Genomic DNA, 24,606 nt, shown 5'->3' on the forward strand with positions numbered 1-24,606 from the left:
ACGCATCCACATATATCTGCAATATTTGATTTCCAGTACCGTTTCGTAATCAAAATTGCAGGCTAAATATACGACAAATAAACTGGATGGAACGTATCTTTCCATGCAAATGTATTATGGTTAATATTATTTTTACTCATATTCAGCGTTTTACAGAAAGAACATCAGATAGTCAAGCTCACATATCTTCAGAACTAAATATTATGGAGTTTAAAAACTTACATGGTTTGATTATGAAAAATAGAAGTACGTCCGATAGATCTTACTACAGCTAATGTCACCTTTGAGATTCCAGGAGAAAATATATTATACATCGTGTTCTTACTACAGGGTGTCCAATATACAATGCAACCTGGAGTTTAGGATAGTAGAACTTTCAAACCTGAAACGATACATAAATAATGGTTATACCAAAATGAAGTCTTGTTCATGCATACATTTTTAAATAAGGAAGCAACGATTGAAGTACCCTAGAAACTCACAGTGTTACCAGATGTAACGGAAGGTTTTTATTACAAATCACGTAAATTGACTCATAACTCATACATATGGATGTTCTGTCGTTAATTTTTCAGTTTGATTAGTTGGAGTAGCATGTAAACTATGGAGCAGAAAAAAGAATTTTTCATTTACACCGATAACAAATCGGATGAGGCCCCTGTAAGGGGGAACTAAGGAAATCTTAGTTTTCATAACTTAACACGCTGAATTGACAACACTGCTGATGTTTTAGTGCATCAAAAGATATGTTAAGGATCTGTCGACATTATGCAATTCCTAAAAACAACGAAAAAGAAGCTTTGAAATTATCATGATGAAACTTTTACTTACATGCACCCGGCAACACTGCTATTATCACGAATTGAGTTATCAGCTCTACAGGAGATGCTGGAAGTGCCCCCTCTTTTGATTCAAACACAGGTTCACACGTTTCACCATGTTGGCAGCAACTTTACGAAGAGAAGAAATGTTAATGTTCTCAATGACACTGCGAATGTTCGTTTCCAGGTCTTGTATAGTTCGAGGATTGTTCTTGTATACCTCTTGCTCCCATAGAAATGAATAACAGTGTTGCCGGGTGCATGTAAGTAAAAGTTTTATCATGGTAATTTCAAAGTTTCTATTTCGTTGTTTTCAGGAATTGCATAATGTAGACAGATCCTTAACACATCTTTTGATGCACTGAAACATCAGCAGAGTTGCCAATTCAGAGTGTTAATTTATGAAAACTACTATTTCCCTAGTTCCCCCTTACGGAGGCCTCATCCGATTGGTTATCGGTGGAAATGAAAAATTCATTTTTCTGCTCCATAGTTTCCAAGCACTCCAACTAAACAAACTGAAACTTAACGACAGAACATCCATACGTATGAGTTATGAGTCAATTTATGTGATTTGTAAAAAAAAAAATCACCTTCAGTTACATCTGGCAACAGGTTCCTAGTGTACTTCAATCGTTGCTTCCTTATTTAAAAATATATGCATGAACAAGGCTTCATTTCGGTATAAACATTATTTGTGTACCGCTTCCGGTTCAAAAGTTCTACTATCCCAAACTCCGGGCTGCTTTGTATATTGGATATTGGACACCCTGTACCACTACTTCCTCGCACCAAATCTCCTGCATTAAAATAAGACAGAGGAAATAATAAATAGTTTCAGTCTATATCACAAGGTGAAGTTTTCTTGTGCCTAAAATGAATAATATTTCGTAAGCAATTATTCATCAATTTACACGACAGCAAAGAGTAGATTCTTATTTCTGTCTTTTGTTTCGTAACTATATGAAGAAGAAAAAGTAACAGCAAAAGCTAATTACATGAAAGCTAGGTACAATAATTTTCATTTTTCAGTCTTAGTTACAAAAATTCCAAGGTTATTTATATCTGCCCACAAGTCCATTATACCACATTTTAGGTACAGATAACGAATATTATGGCCAGTCACTAGGAATGTTGACAAACAGAATTGAATGTGAATTTCATTAGATATAAATGTAAGGCAATTAACAAACAATAGCCAAGTACAAAGAAGTGTAATTTAATATAATGTCGAGACATAATAAATGATAAAGCAAACATAATTCAGTCAGCATTTAAGAGCTAAAACAAAAGCAAAGAGTAGCAAAATAGTTCATGATACATTGCTCTGTAAATGGATCAGCAGAAATGGTCCGTTATAGTACAGAGTTCGATTTTGAGCATTGTTTGTTTTCTCTTTTTCTTTTTATTCTGTTTTTAAAATTTGTCTCATTAACATACTTCATTTGTTGCAGGTTCCTTTTTGTCACAATTCGAGTGTGGCGATACCTAGCGTGAATTGTGAAGGAGCAGTAGGTTATCTGGCGGTGTACCGTATTTGCTTTGTAATTACGTGTTTCTTCTTTCTAATGGCGTTGATGATGATTAATGTCAAGTCTTCGAAAGATCCGAGAGGTGGCATTCAAAATGGGTAAGAGTTTATAAATTTGGAATATTACATAATATATTTAAAAAAATGCAAACTATTGCCCTTATAAAACATGGGGACATTTGTTGGTAATACAAGAGGGGTTTGGGCGAAAATTTTATTCTCTAATAAACGGCACTTTTTATGTGTATATGCCGCTACTTTGTAGTATATGAAAACGACTTCACAATAATAGCATATGTATTGGCTAACACGTGCTGTAAGTCATGTATCATTACCAGTACAGGTTTAAAATTAATAAAATGTTTACGTAATAAAATAATTCATTCGGTAATTTAAAAAGTAATGGAAAATTTTCAAATGGAAGTTTGTATTCATAATTTTGTATAATTCAAACTTGTGCAAGTCTTATTTTAAAAAGTTTGCAAGTGAGAAATTAAATTGAAAATAAATATTTGAAAAGGGAGGGGCCAGAAAAACTGTACAGGCCTTCCATGCGGTTGTCAAATTTTATGTACAATTGTGTGCATTATGACCCCTTAGGAACGGCGTGGACTAACTAACGCAAGTGTAGTTCTTCCTGTAGTTTTCTTGAACCAGTTGCCACACGTCGAGCCTTCCCCAAGCAAGGAAAAGGAAAGAAAAAGAGGTATATATATAAAGCTATAAATGAATGCATTAAGGTATGCATTTTAATGCACTATTTCGTTTTAAAAGTTAATGTGTTTAACATAATGATACATCCTGATCGAAAAAAAGCTGCGGTATTTCGTTGACTTTATTCCGTTTCGTCAACATACCAGAAATACTAGAAATAAAAGTTTGGTATCAGGTTTATCTGAGTATTTAAGAATGGAAAAAAACTGACAACAAGGAAGTTCAGACTTTATACAAAATGAACAATAATATCGAAAAAGACAGATTTTAGAATCGGGGATAAGCAGAATAAATTAAATTTGGATTCTGTTTAGTTATGTGAAACTGGGTCGATCTTAATTGGTTGCTTGTGAGTTGGTTGAAGGAAAAGATAGTGAGTGATCTCACAGCTAGCTGACGGGAAAACTTTACACCTCCTTTTACTTAGCTCTTGCGGTCGCCATGGATGTATAATGTATGTCGTTCATTCTACCGCTGTAACTTCTTTGCCTTAATTAAAACTAAACGCTGACTAAAGGAAATGATCACTTTTAACAAATAACAGTGTTCGGTAATGTATCATTGCCTTCATCAGACATATTAGGAAATAAAATCTAAATGCTTCCGGTTATATATTTCAGAGAATGATAGGTCGTTTCTAGGAACCAATAAGATCCTTCCTTTCATTTTTAACAACTTTTAATTGCATACAGATCTCGACTTTTAATAATGAAATTTTCACTTTAATAAATAAATAAACTTTTAATTGGATACCTGCGCCACTCCACTACACTTCAACACACCTGTGTTGTCTTTCTTATTTCATAGTATGTCTGATGAAATAATGATACATTGCCGAAAGTGTAACACTATTATTTATAAAAGTAATTTGCTTTGGCCAGATTTTAGTTTTAATTAAGGTATAATGTATATACTTGTAATTTTATATAAATTGTAACAATCTAATGGAAGACTTGCGAGTTTGTATTATTGCTTCCTATTAAATATCTTTATTTCCAATTGGGGGGGCACGGTGGCTCAATGGTAGAGTGCTTGTCTCTGAAGCATAGAGTCCCTGGTTCGATCCTCAACCAAATAAGTTTGTGATGGACAACATCGTGTCCTTGGGTTTTTCGAGGTACTCCGATTTTCTCCCACTTTCTCATTCTACCAATTCTTCCATCATTCACGTGCTGTAATAATCGTGTCCTTTAGCCTAAAGGGCATAAACATGAGACGTTAAACTGAAAGATTTAATTTCATTTTGATTTCCAATTTCATTTCCCGTTTGCAGCGTTTCAAAAAGACTCCTCAGGAGTTTGAAATATGAAGATTCCAAGTCGAAGTTGGTACCGACTTGAAAGTGCAAACTTCTTTACTATTATTATGTACCTTTCGAGTCATTATATATTTAATGGGAAATTTAGTATATCTGTTAGAATTTTAATCTTGTTTTTATATATGAAATATATTTATTTGTAAGTTCCGGTATTTCAATTACATATGATTTCAAACTATTTTTTTTGTGCAAACTAGAGCTGTACTCACCAAAAGCACTCAGAGGGTTTAACTTAAGTTAGTAGTTAATATGCATTCTATCAGGTCGTAAGTAATTACATTTTGTACTTTTCTTACGGGGAAATTGGAATGATAATGCTCATTAGTGTTCATGTAGTTAGGTATGTTAAAAAACTGTGACTATTCCGTCGCATTTTTGTTATTCAAACTTAAGTAAGGTAGTCCTTACTTAATGATATACATTATAGTAATAGATACCACATGCTTTGTACACTTGTATTTTGACTTAAAAGCGCATGAGAGTTATAATTTACGAATTGGATATAATATATATGTATATTATATTTATATGTACGGTTAAAAATGCCGATTACCGATTCCACCTGACGAAATTTAATAATCTTTGACTTTTCTTTCAGTTTCTGGGGTATCAAGTACTTGGTGGTGATTGGAGGCATAATCGGAGCTTTCTTTATACCAGAGACATCATTTGGAGAGACTTGGATGTATTTTGGCATGATCGGAGGCTTTCTATTTATTATCATTCAATTGATACTGATAGTTGATTTTGCGCACAGCTGGGCAGAAAGTTGGGTCGGCAACTATGAGGAGTCAGGTTCCAAAGGATGGTTAGTATTTTATAATACTAGTTAATTAATATGAAATCAGAAGACTAGTTTATGGAATAATGTAATAGCACGTGCATATCCTCACTTTCAAACTAAAATAGCTGGTTTAAGTGTGACGTACTTTTGTTGATATCATTTGTTGCCTGTGGATCCCAAACAATTGCACTAGGTACGAAAATTACAATAGTTAAATTTTGCGCTGATCTCTTAACACTATAGTGAAAGAAAAGAAAATTATACCATATTGGTCTGAAAATGGTAGACCTCGAACATCATATAACCACAACTTTTTGAGATATTTTTAATGTAAAAATAAAAATGCTCACATGTAACTCCTTCCATGTTGACTCTGGAATTATTACTTAAATAATTAATATTTTTCTGACCAGAATATGTAGTTCTTTATTAAAATTAAATTAATTCGTAACAGTTTCCATAACGTAACGTTACCTTCTTTAGACGTGAATTGGCATATATATATATATATATATATATATATATATATATATATATGCTGTATATTGTGTGTGTGTTTTTATTGTAAAATGAATCTGTAAATTGTAACAGTATGTTATTGTTACATACGAAAGATAACATAACTACTATACGTACACTCATGTCGAAAATTATTGTCGCATATTTATAAATACGTTGTTGTAGAAGTATAATTTGATAACGAATTCGCACGATGTTTATTATAATGTTAGCATGTGTATAATCGGCAAAGACATGTATGTGGCAAATTTCATGGCAAAAGAGCAGTAAATAAGAACAATAAAACGAAAATAAAACTTTCTTATCCATTTTGCAACATTTTATTTTACTCATTCTAATTTTCGTATTTATAATTCTTTTCCTATGAAATTTACCACAAATATACATTTCCCGATTATACACTGTAGTATCAGTATTAGAAGTACCCTGGAAAATCATTATCGAATTATATTCTTACAAGAAGACAGTTATAGATATGCGACATTCATTTTGGACGTGAGAATACATGTTGATATTGTTGACATTTTCAATAATAAAGAGGTTAAAAAAAACTGTTACATATTTGAATCAGATTTGATTTTGAGTTAATACTCGAATAAATGAAATTATTGTTATACAATTTTAATTTTTGCTTTTCATATAATTTTAAATTTATAGTATGTAACAATAAGATATTGTAATAATTTACCATTTCATTTTAAAATCTTAAATTCTGTTTCTATTAATATATATATCACTATTATTATCATTTTTCTCTTTTCTTCTTATTCCCAAATATCAATTAAATTTGACGTTTCCTCTTCATTTTATGTTTCATAATTTAATTTTTCTTATCTGGGAATTTGTAATCTTCAACCTATCCCATAATTCATGAATTGGAAGTCCATTTGTCCAATCCATTAATCTTTCTCTTTTTTTCTCAGTATTTCTCGCTTCTTTCCATTTTCTTATTAATGTTGTATTCTCTTTTTCTAAACCTTGTACCTCTTCCCAATCTATATCATGTCCTGTTTCTTTACATATTTGTATATCGCGTTATTCTCTCTTAAGTTTCACGCCATCTTCATGTTGTTTTACTCTTTCTTTAACCTTTTTTTCCTGTTCCTTCAATATATATCATATTACATTTCTTATATGTCACTTCATACACTACTCCTTCATCTTCTTTAATGTCCTTCTTCTCATTTACTTAATCACTTCTAGGATTCTACTTCTTCCTTTTCTGTATGTGTTCACACGCCCTTTTCTTAATAAGTTCTTCAGTATCTGTCTTTTCTCCCATTCCATTTTCTCTTCTCTTTCTCAGTCTCTTTTTCTCCTGTCTTCTTTGATTCTACTTTCCTTTATATTCTTTGTTATAACCATTTTTGCCTAGGTTGTGCAACTTTTCTAGATCTTTTCTTTTTCTCTTCTTCACTATTTTTCTATTCTCTTCTTCATATTTCTTATGAAGTTCTTTTTCGTACTATTATGTACGTCACTTCTTTTATTGCAGTAAATCCCTCCCACACATTCTTTGTTATATCATCTTGTATTCAATTTTCCTTCTTTCTTGCTATTGTCATATCCAAGTAATTTATTCTATTGTTTTTTTTTCTACTTCTGTTTCCAGGCTTATCCCGTTCCCTTCACCATCAATCCTGTGCTTTCCTTCTTTGATATTGTGTACTGTTTTATATAGTAAACGTATTTAATTGATTGATTGATTTATGTGATAATGTTTTTTTTTCAGGTATGCTGCTTTATTAATCTCAACATTTCTTCAATATGCACTGGTCATTACGGGGATAGTATTGTTATTTATTTATTACACTATGGTAAGTACAAGTAGGTTGAAGAGATTTCCTATTTGTTAAAGGTAACTAATTAATGCACGAAAAGATATTGACGTTATTTTATAGTAAGGAGTCATTTGCTTCTAAACATCAGTGAAATTCTAAAAGATGTGGGCAACATTGTAATATAAAGGGTTAACTCAATGCAATATTAAAATATATTCGTATATATATTTGTCATCGGTAATATCCAAATGTTTCCTTTTTTTTTTATGTTGAAATGTTGAAATTAGCTGTTGCGTTAAAATAGAAAAAAAAAAGTGATTCTCTTCTAAAATTGGCTCTTAATAAAAAATGTCTGCCTCGCCTGATAAAAAAAAAAAAAAAAGCATTACATATTAGGGCTTAATAAACATGGCATTTAGTATGGTGTTCTTTACATTCAGTTAATTGTAAAATGACATCCCGTATTTATTGTGTTCAAAGCATGATGTAAGGATCGTATCGTTTTTCTTACATTATCATTTGTCGAAAAAATCTTTCTGCCCATGACCATTATACGATCCATTTACGACCAGTTTTTGCCTCAGCAAACGCTAGTCATTAGCTTTATGATTAAGTGTCAAGTGTTCTGTACGATCAGCCCGATATACCTAACAACTTGCATCTTTGAAATGTCATTGAGTAGTGTGGAAAGAGCCTGGGAAACGAAGTTACCACTAAATAAAGGGAAGACATACAGGGATTTTGACGGCTGACTAATCAAGGTCTGATTGTATTGTTAGATACAAACACTTTGAAGATCAACGCCAGGTTTTCGAGCCATATTACCCGTTCCTTATTTCTGTTACCAAATATATGTAACACACCAGTTAATATAATACTCATGCTATCGTGTTCACTAACGTCACAGCCACACAACGCGAAACTACAACACGGCTACAAGTTACCGGTGATAATACGAATAGTAATGTTGATAAGACGAGCGGAGCACATTGCTCGCATGGATAATATGCGCGGTGAGCATAAGCTCAGTCAGATTTTTTTTTAAATAAAGTTAATGTTCCACGATTATGCTCCGAAACTAAGGAAGACGGTGTTGATGATAATGAGCGTAATAATGGAATAAAGGAAGTGAGGAGAAATGGCAAACTCCGAAAAAACTGACACGTCTCGTTTCCTTTCACTTTCTTTATTCCACCGTTTCATTCCTTATCACCACCGTCTCCCTTTGACTCAAAACATAATCATGAGACGATAAACTTGAGGTATATTTTCTTCTCCAATCAATGGCGTTGATGCATTTATTGTGAGGAGCGTCCTTATCATGCTGTGTGTCGTACGATCACACTTCTGTTACATCTTGTTGCGAACATCCCAAAGAAGATCCAGCGTACAGTTTTATTTTAAAAAATCCTGGCCACCCACTTCTTTAAAAGGACGCTCACAACTATACATAGAGCAATTCAGTATTCTGCCTTAAAATAAAGATCTGTAATAGTTGAATATAATTCACATTTATTCCGTTTACTTCCGTATATGGGTAAGAGTACAAGACGTTATAAAGAGAGGTGAGTTTCCAGAATTTTTTTTTGAACAACGCTGAATTTCGTGTGCGTCGTCAAGTTCGATGGGCACAGGGATGAACTTCAAACTTTCATAGAAAATTTTTGAAAGGTTTTTTCCTTTTCTTTCATCTACCACCACCCGCCAATTCATCGAATGTACGTAAACTATTCTCTTCATGAAAATTTCGTAAGCTTCAAGTTTCGTCAGTTCTACGACTGTTAGGGTCTGATTTACAAGCATTTCAAAATAACTTTATATATGTGTGTAAAATTTCCCTCCCGTACTGATTACTACACTTATGAACAAGGCTCCGTATTCAAGTGACCTAAATAGTGTCACTCTTACACGTTGCGTAGTCTTTAATAAACTTGTTCATAATAATCGTCAAGTTTGGATTTCATTCCAACATAGATAAGACAGCTGGGTGTACCAGTGCCCCATGGAGTAGATGTGATGCAGTTACTTCTTTTATTTAAATTTTTATCTGGAGCATGGTAGTTATGGTTCACAATTTCGATTCCGACCGATTTAAAATTTAAGGTTGAAAACACTGTACCCATTAGTTTCTCTGTGTACACAGTTGCCTCCCATCATCAATTTTTTCATTAATTAGTATAATTCTGTCGTATTTAGCGTGCAAGGATAAACATAGAATGTGAAGCTATAGAGGTTTTATTTTCCTTCCGACGTAAAGTACAATGTAGACACTTAGTGATATAAAAAGAAGTGTCAGATACAGAACGAGTTTTGCGTCCACTTTGTATATCTGAGTGTCACAGTTATTTTAATGAATGAGTTTTCCCTGTATGCTTCAAAGGAAAAAAGTTTCTTCAAACTATGCGAAAAAGTACTAATTCCATTATGTCATGTAGTAATTTAAAATTTATTGACTGTTAATATATGGTATTAAATTGCATTTTGTTCTCTCTTGCAGCCAGATGATTGTGCATTGCATAAGTTCTACATATCATTCAACTTGATCCTCTGCTTTATCGTAAGTGTTGTTTCCATTCTGCCCAGTGTTCAAGAAGCTCAGCCTCGTTCAGGATTGCTTCAGTCAGCTGTCGTCAGTCTGTATGTCATATACCTTACGTGGTCAGCCTTGAACAACTCACCTAGTACGTATAACTTTTATGAATTTTAGAAAAGTACAGTCTTTGTTTCAATGTCAAAAGCTCTATTTTTATACATGCACTATAGCAAATGGAAGTGAAAGTGCTTGCACTCTTCTTGTTCAATACGTTGGAGATACGGTAAACAGGCGAACTATAGGGCTACTGTCGCATCCAGATTTTTTTGTGCTAAATAGAGGATGTGCCAACATATTTTCTCTAAGATAGTTTGTTTTCTTGTAAATAACAACTAGCTGAAACAAGGTTTGCAACCAGTCATAGCAGTTTGAAGAGGCCATAAATATGTTAGGGAGAGCCAAGACATCCTAAATAGCGTTACATCAATAATTACTCAGATCTTGTATACATGGTAATCATAAAGCTCATAATATCCCTGCAATGTAGCTAACTACTACAATAATAATAATAATCTTTTAAAATGTACAACACTCTTAATGGATGTTTTTTAACATCCTGTGATTATTCACCGAGGGTAAGGGAAACTGTGATGAGAAGATAGATTGTAATGGTGATGTGAAGAAATTAGAACGAAACTGGAGAACGCCTTTGTCTTGGAAGACCCGGATTCGATTCCCGGCGGAAGCTCATATGGTTCGGATTCTATGTAAAACTGTAGTTCCACGTCTCAAAAAACCTCTGCTGAAAGGGACGCTAAACTAAAAGTCAAAACGAAACCGGAGAATCCCGAATAAAATCCTTGCACACAGTGTTTGTTCACCATAAAGTTCACTTGGGGCGGACTGGGATTAAACCAAGTACCAAAGATGAGCGATTTACACTAAGCCACCGGGGCCCTCTTTATTGGATTCTCGAGAGAATTCCTATAATGAAATTGTATTTATTGAAATACGTTGTAGAGAGTTCGGCTTATTAGTAGCTTAATAGAACTACTCATTTTCTTTTTAAAAGCTTTTTTCCTACAATTTCTTACACAGCAAACAACATTAAACTGTATTTTCCTTTACCTGTGTGAGGTAAGGGTAGCCATTCTTAATATTACTATTATTAATTTAGTGTACAATGAAGATAAGATTAAGTAAGCATTAATAATCTTTACTATCTAAATAATAATATCAGAAAAAAATATTTAAATGTACTTGTATATTTAAAAAGAAATTAAGTAAAAGATGCGAACCACCGCACCGAAGTTCCTCGTTCCTATTAAATTGTATAAAATCATGTTGCCTATGAACAATGTTATAAGAAGTTTCCGGAGAAACTTCGAAAAAAGGCGACGAAGACGCTAAACTGCTTCTTGTTATTTTTAATTTGGAATTATGTGTTCCATATTATACAGTTCTTGTTGTATTTACATAAACAAACTGAGTAATTTTGGGGAAAATCCTGTGAAAAAACACCGCAAAAATAAACCACTATTTATTTAATATAAATATAAATATAAATGGAGTGGATATTTAATAATAATAATAATAATAATAATATTAAAAACAAAAACTTACATCACAGGTTGTTTAATAAGCTAGGAACAAAATTGACTGAGCAGGTGTTTTTTTTTTTCGTCCGAAAAAAAAAACCTTCCAAGAATAAACTACCCCTTGGCGTATCTTCAGAAGAAAGAGCGTACGCCACTTACGCGATTGTTAATGAAATATTTATTTATGAAATGTGAACAAAATGGCCTAAGCGTTTTGATAAAACCGTCTGAAAAAAAGTCATCCCAAGAGGTTTTTCTCGAAGAAATAGCCTCAGGAATATATTATAGAATGGTTAATATTTATTTATGAGATGTGAAGAAATTCGGCTGAGTAGTTGAGAAAATTCTCTGAATAAAACACCTCAAGAGTAAAATACAGTTTACAAATCTTTTTCAGAGGATACGACTTATGCCATATTATTGCGTTATTAATGAAATATGAACAAAATCGTCTGAAAAACTTTACATCCTAGAATAAACTACTCCTGGTGGATCTTGATGATTTTTTTTTTGGGGGGGGGGGGGTTGGACATTCATAGACTATCCCTTTTTGAATATTTCGGGGAAAATGACTTGCACCACATTATAGGGTAATAAAGGAAATACTTATTTTTTCACATTTCAACACTCGCGATATATTCGGGAAATCAGATACATGCATTGCCTATGAAAAAGATGGAGCCGAATATAAACGAAATCACGTGTTACAAATAGAGACTCGCGAATATGACTTCCCTGCTGTAAATCTGTCAAATAGATGTTAGGATGCCACATATCTTTTACATAGTGTAGACCTAACCATAATATTAAAGCATGACCTAGCACGTACGTTGAAATTTATTTCCGGAAGGTTCGGGAGACTGTCAATAAGATGTCCATATCTCGGAATAATTTTAGGTTAGACACATGAAATTCGGTATTTGAACTTTAAAAGCGTTTTTTAATTTCTCCTAGAGGGAAGGAAAAAGGCAAGTTCAAAAGAGAGGAGGTTGGCAATTGATCAGATAAGATGGCCATGTCTCGAAATTCGTAAAGGTTAGAAACATGAAATTTGGTATCTATACTTTTCATTTAAAATAATTATAGACGTGCTTCAGCGTTTTTTACCCTACAAGGGAAGAAAAAAGAGAAAAATAGAGTCAGGGTTGCGATTGTTAAAGTAACATGGCCGTACTTTGAAATCATTTAAGCTTAGAGTCACGAAAGTTGGTATATAGGCTTTTATTTTAAAATAATTAAAGACGTGCTCCACCGATTTTAGGCGTTCCCCTTAGAATTGAAGAAAAAAGGGTGGGGTTTCAATAATATAATAAGATAATCATATCTCGAAATTCCTTAAGGTGGGAGATATGTTAGGTATATAAGTAGTGCGAGGCCATAGGCGGAGCAAATGCGGGGATCTGGGGGCGAAGGCCTCAGCTAGCCGAAGGCTAGTCATACCATATAACACATCAATGTATCAAATAAGAGAAACGTTCAAATTATAAGGTTTTTATCAACCATTAAATGGAAATTAATTCAAATAATTTCGGTTAAAGTATTCGAAAATCAAATACTGTGTGATTTCCATAACTGTTAATCATCATAAGTTGTTTCCATTCTACAAGTATAATTTGCAGAAAAGCAATTAAAAAAAAATCTTTTCGTGAAGTTGATAGATTATTTGCTAGAAACTGTACTGGAGTGTTCGTCTGGATGCAGCACTAAGTCACTTTGCGCAGACCCATGAATTTCAAAGTGTGCTGACATTTTTTACTTATGTTTGCTATACCCGTACATAGAATCACATTAGTAATAACTGTTTATCCTCTGTACCTATGAAATTTTCATTTAATCATTGTAGTTTTTGTTGAAGATGCTCTACTTTCTTTTCAGTTTATTTAATTACTTCCAGGAGTGCTAAATGTTTAACTGTTATAAAAGATTCTTTCTGAAATATGAGCATGATCCTTTAAAAGGTTGTTACTTCTAAGTGACTGACTGTAGGTGTTCCAGAGAAATCCACAGTCCAAAAAAATAACTTACCTATAAAATATCGGCTGTGTACACTAACGAAGTTCAACTGTTGAACAACGTTCAAAAGTCTCGATCAGGTGATGGGTGAACTAGGTTTAACCTCAACTGCTGATTTGTGGGCTTTAACTTCATTGATCTTGGTTAGACTACAGTACTGAACCTTAGATTTTCAATGACAACAAAATTCCGTAAGCTACGTTCAAGTTAGAAAGTTCAATTTTAGCTCCTTTACATGAACGCTAATTTTAACTTCATTCGTACATACGGCCGCTAGTAGTATGACTTGAGAGATGGGTCAAGTTCAGTTATGGTCAGCGTATTCGCAGCCTGAGTTATTAGTTCTGAAATATTTAGACTGGCGTGTGGTATCTCTTAGATCTCGTGGCTCACCAATTGCTCCGCAATCCTGAATCAACACAGCAAAATCATTGAGTGGAACTCGAAAACTTTTTAAAATTCTTTTCCCGGCGATTGATCTTTCATGCATCTGAAAAACTATTATTTTATTGTCCTCAATGGAGCTTCTTTGGAATTATTTATCCACTTCTATAAATGTTTGACGTGTGTGTAAGTGCATCTTTGTACCTGAAGTGAATAGTGATAACGTGGTTAACATAAATACCACTATTAGCAAGTCATTTGTTGCAAATTTAGAAGCTTCCGTACACTACAGTCGTCTGTTGATAAACATCTTTTTAAACCTTAAATTAAGTGATCTTTTTTCGAAACTTTTTTTTTTTTTTTTTTTTTTTAGAGCAGCCATTCTGAGTAAGGTTTTCCTCGTTTTTTCCTCATTCACTATAGTCAGTTTCCTAGTGATCACTTTTTTCATACCGTGTGCAATTTAATGGTAGAGTATTGTGGATGGTATCATTTTGTTCATTATAAGGTACGGAATGAGAAAAGTGCTGGTGGACATGTCAGACCCGCGACTGGGAGATGGGAGAGGGTGGGGGACAGTAATGAGTCACGTTGGCTTAACTCCTTATAAATTCGCTCCTAATCATTCAATTTTAATTTTCTTTTCTTTTCTTTACTTTACTTTTCTTTTTCTTTCTTTTTTTTTTAAAGAAAGTTCTAAATACGTTCTACACATCATGTTATTAGCATCTTTTACGTAAATGTAGCCGTTTTGGTTATTTTTTTTAAAAAAGGATTTTTCGTAAGAAAATATATTTCATTTGACAAAATAATCATTTTTGTATTATTTACTTACTCCAAATAGTTAAGTTTATAAAAGAAGCATGTAATACGAATAAATTTTTATTTACAAAATCGTTGTTATATAAAACGTAAGGAAAAGAACAGTATACAAAATCTAATATTTCACTCAAGAGAAGCAAGTACTATATTTTAATTATTACACCTATTTCTACAATCTAATTTAGATATATGTTTTAATTATCATATAATAAGTACTCAGTGTTTTCTTATTATATTCATTTACTGAAAAATAAAGAATACTCTTCTTTTGGTGTGAATACTGACATTAGTCATCGGGACACTTTCAGAATCCGAAGTTGTCGTTACTTCAATCTTCATAACATTAATTCTTCTTAATATTTTAATATGACTACACTATGCTATGACACCACATTCAGAACGCACTAAGATAAAAACAAGAAATGGTTAAAAGGGGGACAAAGGAAACACACAAACACTTCTTGATTTCCGTTCCTTCCTGTCACAGGGATTTTAACGCTGCTCAACCGATCGGCCGCAAGTGGAAAGACGAATGGACTGGTTCATGAAAGAATAGAATAAGAAGTCACATAACAAAGGGATTCCCTTAATCGAGTTATGAAAGTGCTCAGTTCCTACTTGTTTCACGAAATATTGTTTCCTTCGTATTATCCTAGTAACAGATTCCCTATCTGCGTAGTTCGCTTCGAGATAACCATTTCGTAACCATTATTCATGTTCATCGCTGAGAGAAGCTCTTTAGGTCCACCAGGAATATCACACATTATTGGCTCGTATTGCCCTTTGCCGTTAAGAGTCAGGGTTTGCCCAAGTGGACCCAGCCCGAAAAAGCCCACCGGGTTTTTTCGGGTTGGACCCACCTGAAAAAACCCATCTTAAAACCCACCTGGGTTTTTGACTTTTTTGTTAGTGTATTATTGGTACAACTAAGGTGATCGCATTGAAAGTTATTTTTATCAGATTTTAAACTTTCTTTGGGCGAATTATATGCTTTCATGTTAAGATAGACAATATTCAACATAAGACCTTTATAAAGCTCTAAATGCACTGAATGAATGAATAAATAAATAAAACCCTCACCTTAACTTGAGATAATTGTAGAACAAATTAATGTGTGGATTATGCTTATAGCCTATTTGAAGTAAAGTAAGCGATTGTATATTTTAGAAAATACTTTCCATGAATAGTATGTTTCCTGACTCGGCACCCCGAGGGACGTTATCCCTCATACGTTGACGGGTTTAAGGTCATAGGTGCCGGTACTAACAGTAAATATGTAAATACATTAGTAAAACTATTAGTATTGTTTCTTACCTTTGATGGTAACAAAAGTATTCAGTAAAATTTGGTTTTCCAACAACAACAGTTAAGTTCAGTCATTTGTTGCTAGCCTTCAAATAAGCATTCTGTGGAATCAACACTAGCAATAACGTAAAAATTCTTGTCAAAAGCTTAATGCTCGGAGCTCCGAAGACTACGTAACGCTTACTATTTTAAGTGCTGCAGTCAAACTTCAGTATTAATGGAAGTTTCGATGTACAGTAAAGCAAGCTGCATTTTGAGGGAAAACCCGTCGTGAAAAAAGTGTTCGCGAAATTCCCGCAATTGAACCCACGAAGCATCGAAAGTGAATACTTCAAAAATAAAACTATTTATTTTACGCTGGAGGATATTTCATTTCATTTTAGACATTTTGAAACATTTACTTTATAAAATATGAATTATAGGCCTATCTTTGTTAATTGTTTTAAATTAATTTTCGGAAAAGAACGGTCTTGCAACAAGTGCTCGGGTAATTTCCGTAATTGAATGCACAAAGCATCGAAAGTGAACTTCAACAATAAGACCATTTATTTTACGTTGAAAAATATTTAAGACTTTTTGATGAATTATGTCTTTGTTTTAAATTAGTATAGCTATTTGGTATTCATATTTGGCGAACGTCACTGAGGCTCCTAGGATGACTCGATCTACATTTGTTCGTTTGTCTGCCTTTACCACACAGTGTTCAACTTTCGGTCTTTTACATTTTCAGGATACAAACCAGAGACACTAAATTTTCTGTTTAGATTTTGAAAGCATACCAACGTAAAATTACAAAATGGCGCGTTTAAAAAAAATAGCTGATATCCACTGGCGAAAATCCCGGGAGGATGATGGGGACATATCTCTTACAATCTTGAAACTGTCCCCCTCAATAATCCGATTGGAAATGTGTCTTTTAGGAAGAAATGTGATGATTTGTGTCCAACTGTCACAAAGGAAAGTGAGATGAAATTAATACCTCCCAGAATAAGCCTCAAATCTGACCGTCTCCCAATGTTGAAGACAACTCTGCTCCCCTACCCATGTTGTCCCTGAGTCCCACACAGGGGACATAAAATATGACGATATTATTATTACTTGACAACTTTAAAATCAGACTGGCAACATTGAAAACTGTTTACAGGGAATGATCATATTTGGATCATCCCTTGTAAACAGTTGTCAATGTTGCCAGTCTGATTTTAAAGTTATAAAGCAATAATAATGTCGTCATATTTTATGTCCCCTGTGGAGGACGCCGGGACCGACATAGGTAATCCTCCCCAGCATTGTTTTTCTCCTTCATAAATATTTTGTACATCGCATATATATATATATATATATATATATATATATATATATATATATACCGTCTTACCCGTCCCCCCAATGTTGAAGACAAATTTGCGCCGCTGCTGATATCCACGCTACAAAGCACAATTTTAGGTCTTTCAAATTGAAATTTTCAAAGTAGAAGCACGAGAAACTAAATTAACTGTATATATTTTGGCGGCGTAAAATTTCAAAATGGCGGCCATTTTTCAAAATAGCGGGTATCCATGCTACAAGGTGCAATTTTCGGACTTTTTAAGTTGATATTTTGAGGGTAGAAGCACAAGACCTTCTAGAGTTGCTGTATAGATTTTTTCGGTGATCCAATATAAAATTTCAAAATGGCGGCAATGTTTTCAAAACAGCAGTGAATAGAAAGTTGTTGCAAGTTGTGACAATGACACTCATAAAATGTAAATCTTATTTTAACATTTTTACCCCAAAGAGATTGAAATATTTCGAAAAAACCCAATTAAACCCGAAAAAACCCAATTAAACCCGAAAAAACCCAATAAAACCCGAAAATACCCGGGTTTTTTCAAACCCTGTTAAGAGTCCAACTCCAGTCAGTCACTGTAGGCAGTACAGGATTCGCCATATGTGCTTTACGCCATTATTAGGGCTTGCAAATGTGCTCTTTTTATAGCCGGACGCAGAGTATCTTGTGTTGGAGGCATGCATGATCCATAGAATTGCTTTTTAGTGAAAAACCACCACCGCAATTCTTTCAGAGATGTTATCTTTGGGATTCTTAAGTATACGGAGCGCATAAATGCTTCCAGAACTCGGGGCATTTCGTCATTAAAAGTATCTTTTCCCAGTGATGACAAAGCGTCAAGTACTGTCTCATCAGCGCTCATAATTGTATTAAAGAAACTTGTTTTCGTTTTACCATAAAATGATCTGGTGATATCAGTCCCTAGGAGAGAATGCAATTTAATCAAAGCATCATCTCGTTTGTGACCTAACGCTTGATATATCATACGAACAAAAATCTCACGTGTTTTATCTCCTGACAAAGCAAACCAGATATCCTGTGGAAGTTGAGGGTAGAAATTCATCGCTAATACTAGAACATCAGTATCAGGAGAAAACAGGGTTAGCTGGTTTAAGCCAAGGTAGTTGAAAACAGCTGTTTTTTTTGTTTTTTTTTAAAAAAAACAACTGGTTTAATCCAAAAAAACGAAAGATGTTCGTAAATGAAGGTGTTCGTAAGATCTTGATGAACACACATTTGTGGGTTATCACATGTCACTCCCGCATATTATTCGTATTATATTCAGACCTAAATTCTCCATTCATTACTCAAACAGATTATACTACAAAAACAACTTCTTTTTATAGATTTATGAATATTTCTTTTGTGATTTTTTTTTATAGTTTGTTATTATTGTTATGCAACTGCAACCAAAGAAAAATTCTAAATATTGTTTTGTTTTAATAATGTTTACTATTGATAAAATACATCGAAATACTGTACATTTTTTTTTTGGGGGGGGGTCATACAAACTCCACGAGAGGCATTTGCTGAAATCAAAAGTATCTTTGGTATCTATTTATGTATAAATGGGTCAGAGCCAAAGTGGACTTAATTCTTATCTTTATTCACGTTTCTTACTGATATGCAAATTAAGTCGTCGTATTTCTTTAACTTGGACTAATAAAAGTCATGGTGAACTTACTTGGACTTAATTAGTTCTTCTGTACTCTGCAGTATTTTGAAATTGTCCATATGTAATTCTGTATAATGATTTCACTTGTGCAACTGTTTGTCCTTTTGAAATGACACTTGACAATTATATTAACAAGTATATAAAGATCAGTACAACGTATCAGAAGTCCTTCGTGAGTGAGTCGGCAGACGTATCGCATTTGTGGCCAGTTAGTCCCGGCTTCGAGTTCAAATGTAGGACAATTTGTTTCGGATGTAAGTCGAGAAACGATTTGGACTCCGCTTTAAGCTTATGTGACCCTTCCATCATAACCCGGTTGTTGCATAATAACACCAAGGTGAAACAAACTTATTTCTGTCCACATGTGATAATATGATTTTTGTATCAGCGTTTTCTTGTGTTGTTACTAGAGCTTCAACATAGATCTGGCTAGTTCAACTCAAGATGAAGGAAAAAGCTATTCAGTCACAGTTGTTGATGGAATGGTAGAGGTCCACAAACTGAAAGTAGGAAAGGAGACGAGAGCATTTTCTGATTTGTCAAATTAGTTCTGCAAAAATATTTTTTTAAAAGGCGTTTTTCTGAGATTCATGTTGTCTGACACATACTAGGTAATTCTCTTAAATATGCAATAAGAGATCAAAGACAACAGGGTAGTACTCTTGTCATGTACGAGATATAATTCAACATAAACATAAAAATATTCCTTTCAAAAAAACTTCTTTCTCATGATAAAAACAAGGACAGACTAACGGAGGTTTTTAATATTTCTCTAGTGAAAACCGGCTTGGATAATAGGAAAAATATTGTAATATCCTATCGGAATCAAGCCCTTGGTACTAATCGATGTATTGAATCTAGTAACAACACAAAAAAACGCTGATACAAAAATCATATTACATGCACTCTTCGCAAGTTTAAATGGAGCACAACTCTAAAGATATTTTCTCCTGATACTGATATCGTAGTATTAGCGATGAATTTCTACCTAAAACTTCCACAGGATATCTGGTTTGCTTTATCAGAAGATAAAACACGTGAGATTTCTGTTCCTATGATATATCAAGCATTAGGTCACAAACGAGATGATGCTTTGGTTAGGTTGCATTCTCTTTCAGGGATTGATATCACCAGATCATTTTATGGTAAAACGAAAACAAGTTTCTTCAATACAATTATGAGCGCTGATGAGACAGTACTTGACGCTTTGTCATCACTGGGAAAAGATGTCATCACTGGATCACTGGGATGACGAAATGCTCCGAGTTCTGGAAGCATTTATGCGCTCTGTATACTTAAAAATCTTAAAGATAACATCTCTGAAAGAATTGCGGTGGTGATTTTTCAAAAAAAAAGCAATTCTGTGGATCATGCATGCCTCCAACACAAGATACTCTGCGTCCGGCTATACAAAGAGCACATTTTCAAGCCCTAATAATGGCGTAAAGCACATATGGCGAATCCTGTACTACCTACAGTGACTGACTGGAGTTGGACTCTTAACGGCAAAGGGCAATACGAGCCAATAATGTGTGATATTCCTGGTGGATCTAAAGAGCTTCTCTCAGCGATAAACTTGAATCATGGTTATGAAATGGTTATCTCGAAGTAAACTACGCAGATAGGGAATCTGTTACTAGGATAATACGAAGGAAACAATATTTCGTGAAACAAGTAGGAACTGAGCACTTTCATAACTCGATTAAGGGAATCCCTTTGTTATGTGACTTCTTATTCTATTCTTTCATGAACCAGTCCATTCGTCTTTCCACTTGCGGCCGATCGGTTGAGCAGCGTTAAAATCCCTGTGACAGGAAGGAACGGAAATCAAGAAGTGTTTGTGTGTTTCCTTTGTCCCCCTTTTAACCATTTCTTGTTTTTCTTTTATTGCGTTCTGAATGTGGTGTCATAGCGTAGTGTAGTGCATATTAAAATATTAAGAAGAATTAATGTTATGAAGATTGAAGTAACGACAACTTCGGATTCTGAAAATGTCCCGATGACTAACGTCAGTATTCACACCAAAAGAAGAGTATTCTTTATTTTTCAGTAAATGAATATAATAAGAAAACACTGAGTACTTATTATATGATAATTAAAACATATATCTAAATTAGATTGTAGAAATAGGTGTAATGATAATTAAAATATAGTACTTACTTCTCTTGAGTGAAATGTTAGATTTTGTATACTGTTCTTTTCCTTACGTTTTATATAACAACGATTTTGAAAATAAAATTTATTCGTATTTCATGCTCCTTTTATAAACTTAACTATTTGGAGTAAGTAAATAATACAAAAATGATTATTTTATCAAATCAAATATTTTTTTTTCTTACGAAAAAACCTTTTTTTAAAAAAAAATTAACCAAAACGGCTACATTTACGTTAAAGATGCCAATAACATAATGTGTAGAACGTATTTGGACTTAAAAAAAATTAAAATCGATTAATTAGGAGCGAAGTTATAAGGGATTAAGCCAACGATGACTCATTACTTTCCCCCACCCCATCCCCTCTCCCAGTCGCGGGTCTCACATGTCCACCATCACTTTTCTCATTCCCTATCTTATAAGGAACAAAATGATACCATCGACAATACTCTACCATTAAATTGCACACGAAATACCACTAGAAAACCCACTACTAAGCAAATGCCGAGATGGTACCTAACATAATGGCCCTAGGCCGCTTCTTCCTTTCCAGTTCCCTTGGAAGTGTGGTTGCCATGGGACATCCCTCATACATGACAGTCTCTCATGGCCATAACTACCGAAAACGCAGAAATCTAATTCCTAATCCAGATCTTTTCCCCGTGCTACTAATATTTTGTTCACTTTTCCTTTTGTGAGCTTCCTCGGAGAAATAAGCTTCGTGAGGTTAATATTTGAACTTATCTTCTGTACATGTTATTTTACTTTTGTGTATGAAAGTAAGAATGGATGCTCCTTTTTAGACCTAGAAGTATATCGAATAAGATTTAATTTGGAACACCACTGTTAAAAAAAGATTTTATATAATTGAAATTTGTATCTCAACAAGAAATTTTGGCAGTTGGCAACATGTGCTACTATTTTGATTGCTGCTCTTTAAATGTTGCCAACTGCCAAAATTTCTTGTGGAGATACAAATTTCATTTGTGGTGAATGAAAGTACACAGAACTTGAGCGAGCCAGTTCATAGTGTCACACCACCATTTGACATGTAGCCAATAGCAATTGACAAAGAATAGCTTTAAGGCTCTAACCCAGTGAGTCATTTTCTTTATATTTCTGTATTTACTTTTCTCCTGTTTTTATCTTCTGTGGAAAAAAGCTCTAAGGAAGTGTCAAAAGCTTCACAGTGCAAGATATTTTCAGGAATCAGAGTTAAGTGAAATATAAATGAAATGGCCTTTAAAATTCCTGAGCGTGCTAGCATATTGTGTGAATTTTTAATGTTCAGTCCATGCTATATTATGGTGATAACTAAATAGATATTTGCAGTTAGCACATTTTGTTCAATAATATTTCGTTTCCTGTTTATATTATTTATTTTTTTTATTTGTTTTTGATAGACAAAACATGCAATCCTGGAATATCCGGTATTATTCATTTGGAGGGCGAGAAAACGAGTTCAGGACCTGGATTGGACAAACAAAGTATTATAGGCTTGATTTTGTGGTTAGCCTGTGTACTTTACTCGAGTATTCGATCAACAACAGCTTCTTCCTCACGCAAGATGTCTCTTGGCGGTTCCGTATTGATGAAGGAAAATTCAGGTAAGTACAGATAAAAATGTTTGACAAAAAGTTTTATTTTTAAGAAGTCTATAGCATATTGACTCCGTGGTCTGTTTACGTGACTCCATAATTTGGAGAAAGTTAATTTATGATCTTTTACTGTCTTAGTAGTAATTCATCTATATGTATAATGTATTTGTTTTAGTGTAGAAAATGTAATTGAAATTCTAATAACAAGTATAAAATTCTAATTGTTTACAATTTAAATATGTATACTGTACATTTGCTGTAGTATGGCTGTTTCATGTTGAAGGAAAATTGATATCCTTGCAATTGCAACAAGAATTAAGTTTTATTCTGTACAGATGCGCGATTTCATCGGTGAGGAACTAATGCATTTAGTAAAGATACTATTTCACGAATCACATTTGTAAATATTGTATTTTTCACATTAGGTATGCATTTATAAAGACAAAAATATTCCACATTCGACTTTTGTATTTTTCAGACAATGTATTTACTTAAAATCTACATTACTACCTCAGAGTCATTGTTTTAAACATCAAAGTTTGTCAATGTTTAGTATCAATATTCTTGTTCATTAAGGCAAGTACACAAGATATTTTAAGTAATAATTACGTCAAGCAAAGTGCTGATGTCATCAGGAGCGGGATGAAAAATTAAAAAGTCTGTCTTCGTTTCTCATATTGATTCTACGCTTATTTCATATGTTCTTCAAACATAAAAGGCACGTCAGAATATAGTATTATATTTGTTACAGAGTTACATATACAAAATTATTTCTCTGGGTATATTCATACAAATAAATAAAAGCATCGGTTTCCACTTGTATTGCTTTATTGGCCTTCTTTATGTGTTTTAGTTTTTGTTTAGTTTTTTGCTCTGCTCCCTTCTTTAATCTGCACCCAGATGCAAGGTGTTGATCACAGATATATGTTTGTGGGGAAGAGGTTACCTTCGTATTGTTTAACATTACTTCTGACAAGCATCATAGTATTTGCACAGTCGTTGTATTCAATACGCTTTTGTATTACTCTTTATTGCTTTAAAAATATTATTCACAAACGGGGCGCTATTTAAATGTCGTATCATTTTGCTTTATTAATAAAACTTCAGTATAAAAAAAAAAAAAAAAAAAAAAAAAAAAACGTGAACCGGTTCATATGAACTGTTCAAAATCCTGTTATTAACTTCATTTTGGTTATTTTTATTGTTAATAATATATTTGCCTGAACATTGTATTCAGTAGCAAAATGCATAACTCCAGTGGTCAAAGCCATGTTGCAGTTGTCATTCAAGCTGAATTTTTAATAATTAAGCTCAATCCCTTTGCTATTGGAGTTAATCCTCTTTGGCTTCTAAACGGTTATAAAAATTCAAACACCATATTATTGGTTAAACCGTCAACTGTCAAATGTAGTGCTTATTAGTGAATTTATACATATGCAGTCCCATCTATGTCTATAGTAATCTTACATGCATGTATGTAGTTTAATTTACGCTATTATTATCGAATTTTTCTTCAGTAGTCTATTTCTTCTGAATAATCTACAGTAGGTTAGCCCGTATAAAGTAGTCCAAGACTAATTACTTTAAAGATCATTATTAATTTTATTTTTGTGTAGTAACTTACGTATTGGGAGATCAAACTAGTATTCTGTTACTTTTATTCTTCGTTGAGAAATATCTATAGTTTTGTGTAAGCATCCTACAAATTTTGCTATTATGTGTATTAG

The 24,606-nt window shown here is 33.4% G+C and overlaps 1 protein-coding gene across 2 annotated transcripts in view; it reads left to right on the forward strand.

Moving 5' to 3' along the window:
* Serinc (serine incorporator TMS1) overlaps nucleotides 1-24,606 on the forward strand; it is a 73,345-nt gene that overhangs the window by 18,115 nt on the left and 30,624 nt on the right. For both annotated transcript variants that reach the window (XM_081769499.1, XM_081769500.1), the window contains exons 3-7: nucleotides 2,276-2,451; nucleotides 4,983-5,192; nucleotides 7,420-7,504; nucleotides 9,966-10,149; nucleotides 22,685-22,888. In XM_081769499.1, the coding sequence (XP_081625625.1) occupies nucleotides 2,276-2,451; nucleotides 4,983-5,192; nucleotides 7,420-7,504; nucleotides 9,966-10,149; nucleotides 22,685-22,888 (859 nt within the window). The remainder of the gene's footprint in view (nucleotides 1-2,275; nucleotides 2,452-4,982; nucleotides 5,193-7,419; nucleotides 7,505-9,965; nucleotides 10,150-22,684; nucleotides 22,889-24,606) is intronic.

This window comes from Thermobia domestica, chromosome 8 (assembly GCF_964235325.1).
Source record: "Thermobia domestica chromosome 8, izTheDome1.hap1.1, whole genome shotgun sequence".
Classification (NCBI taxonomy): domain Eukaryota; kingdom Metazoa; phylum Arthropoda; class Insecta; order Zygentoma; family Lepismatidae; genus Thermobia; species Thermobia domestica.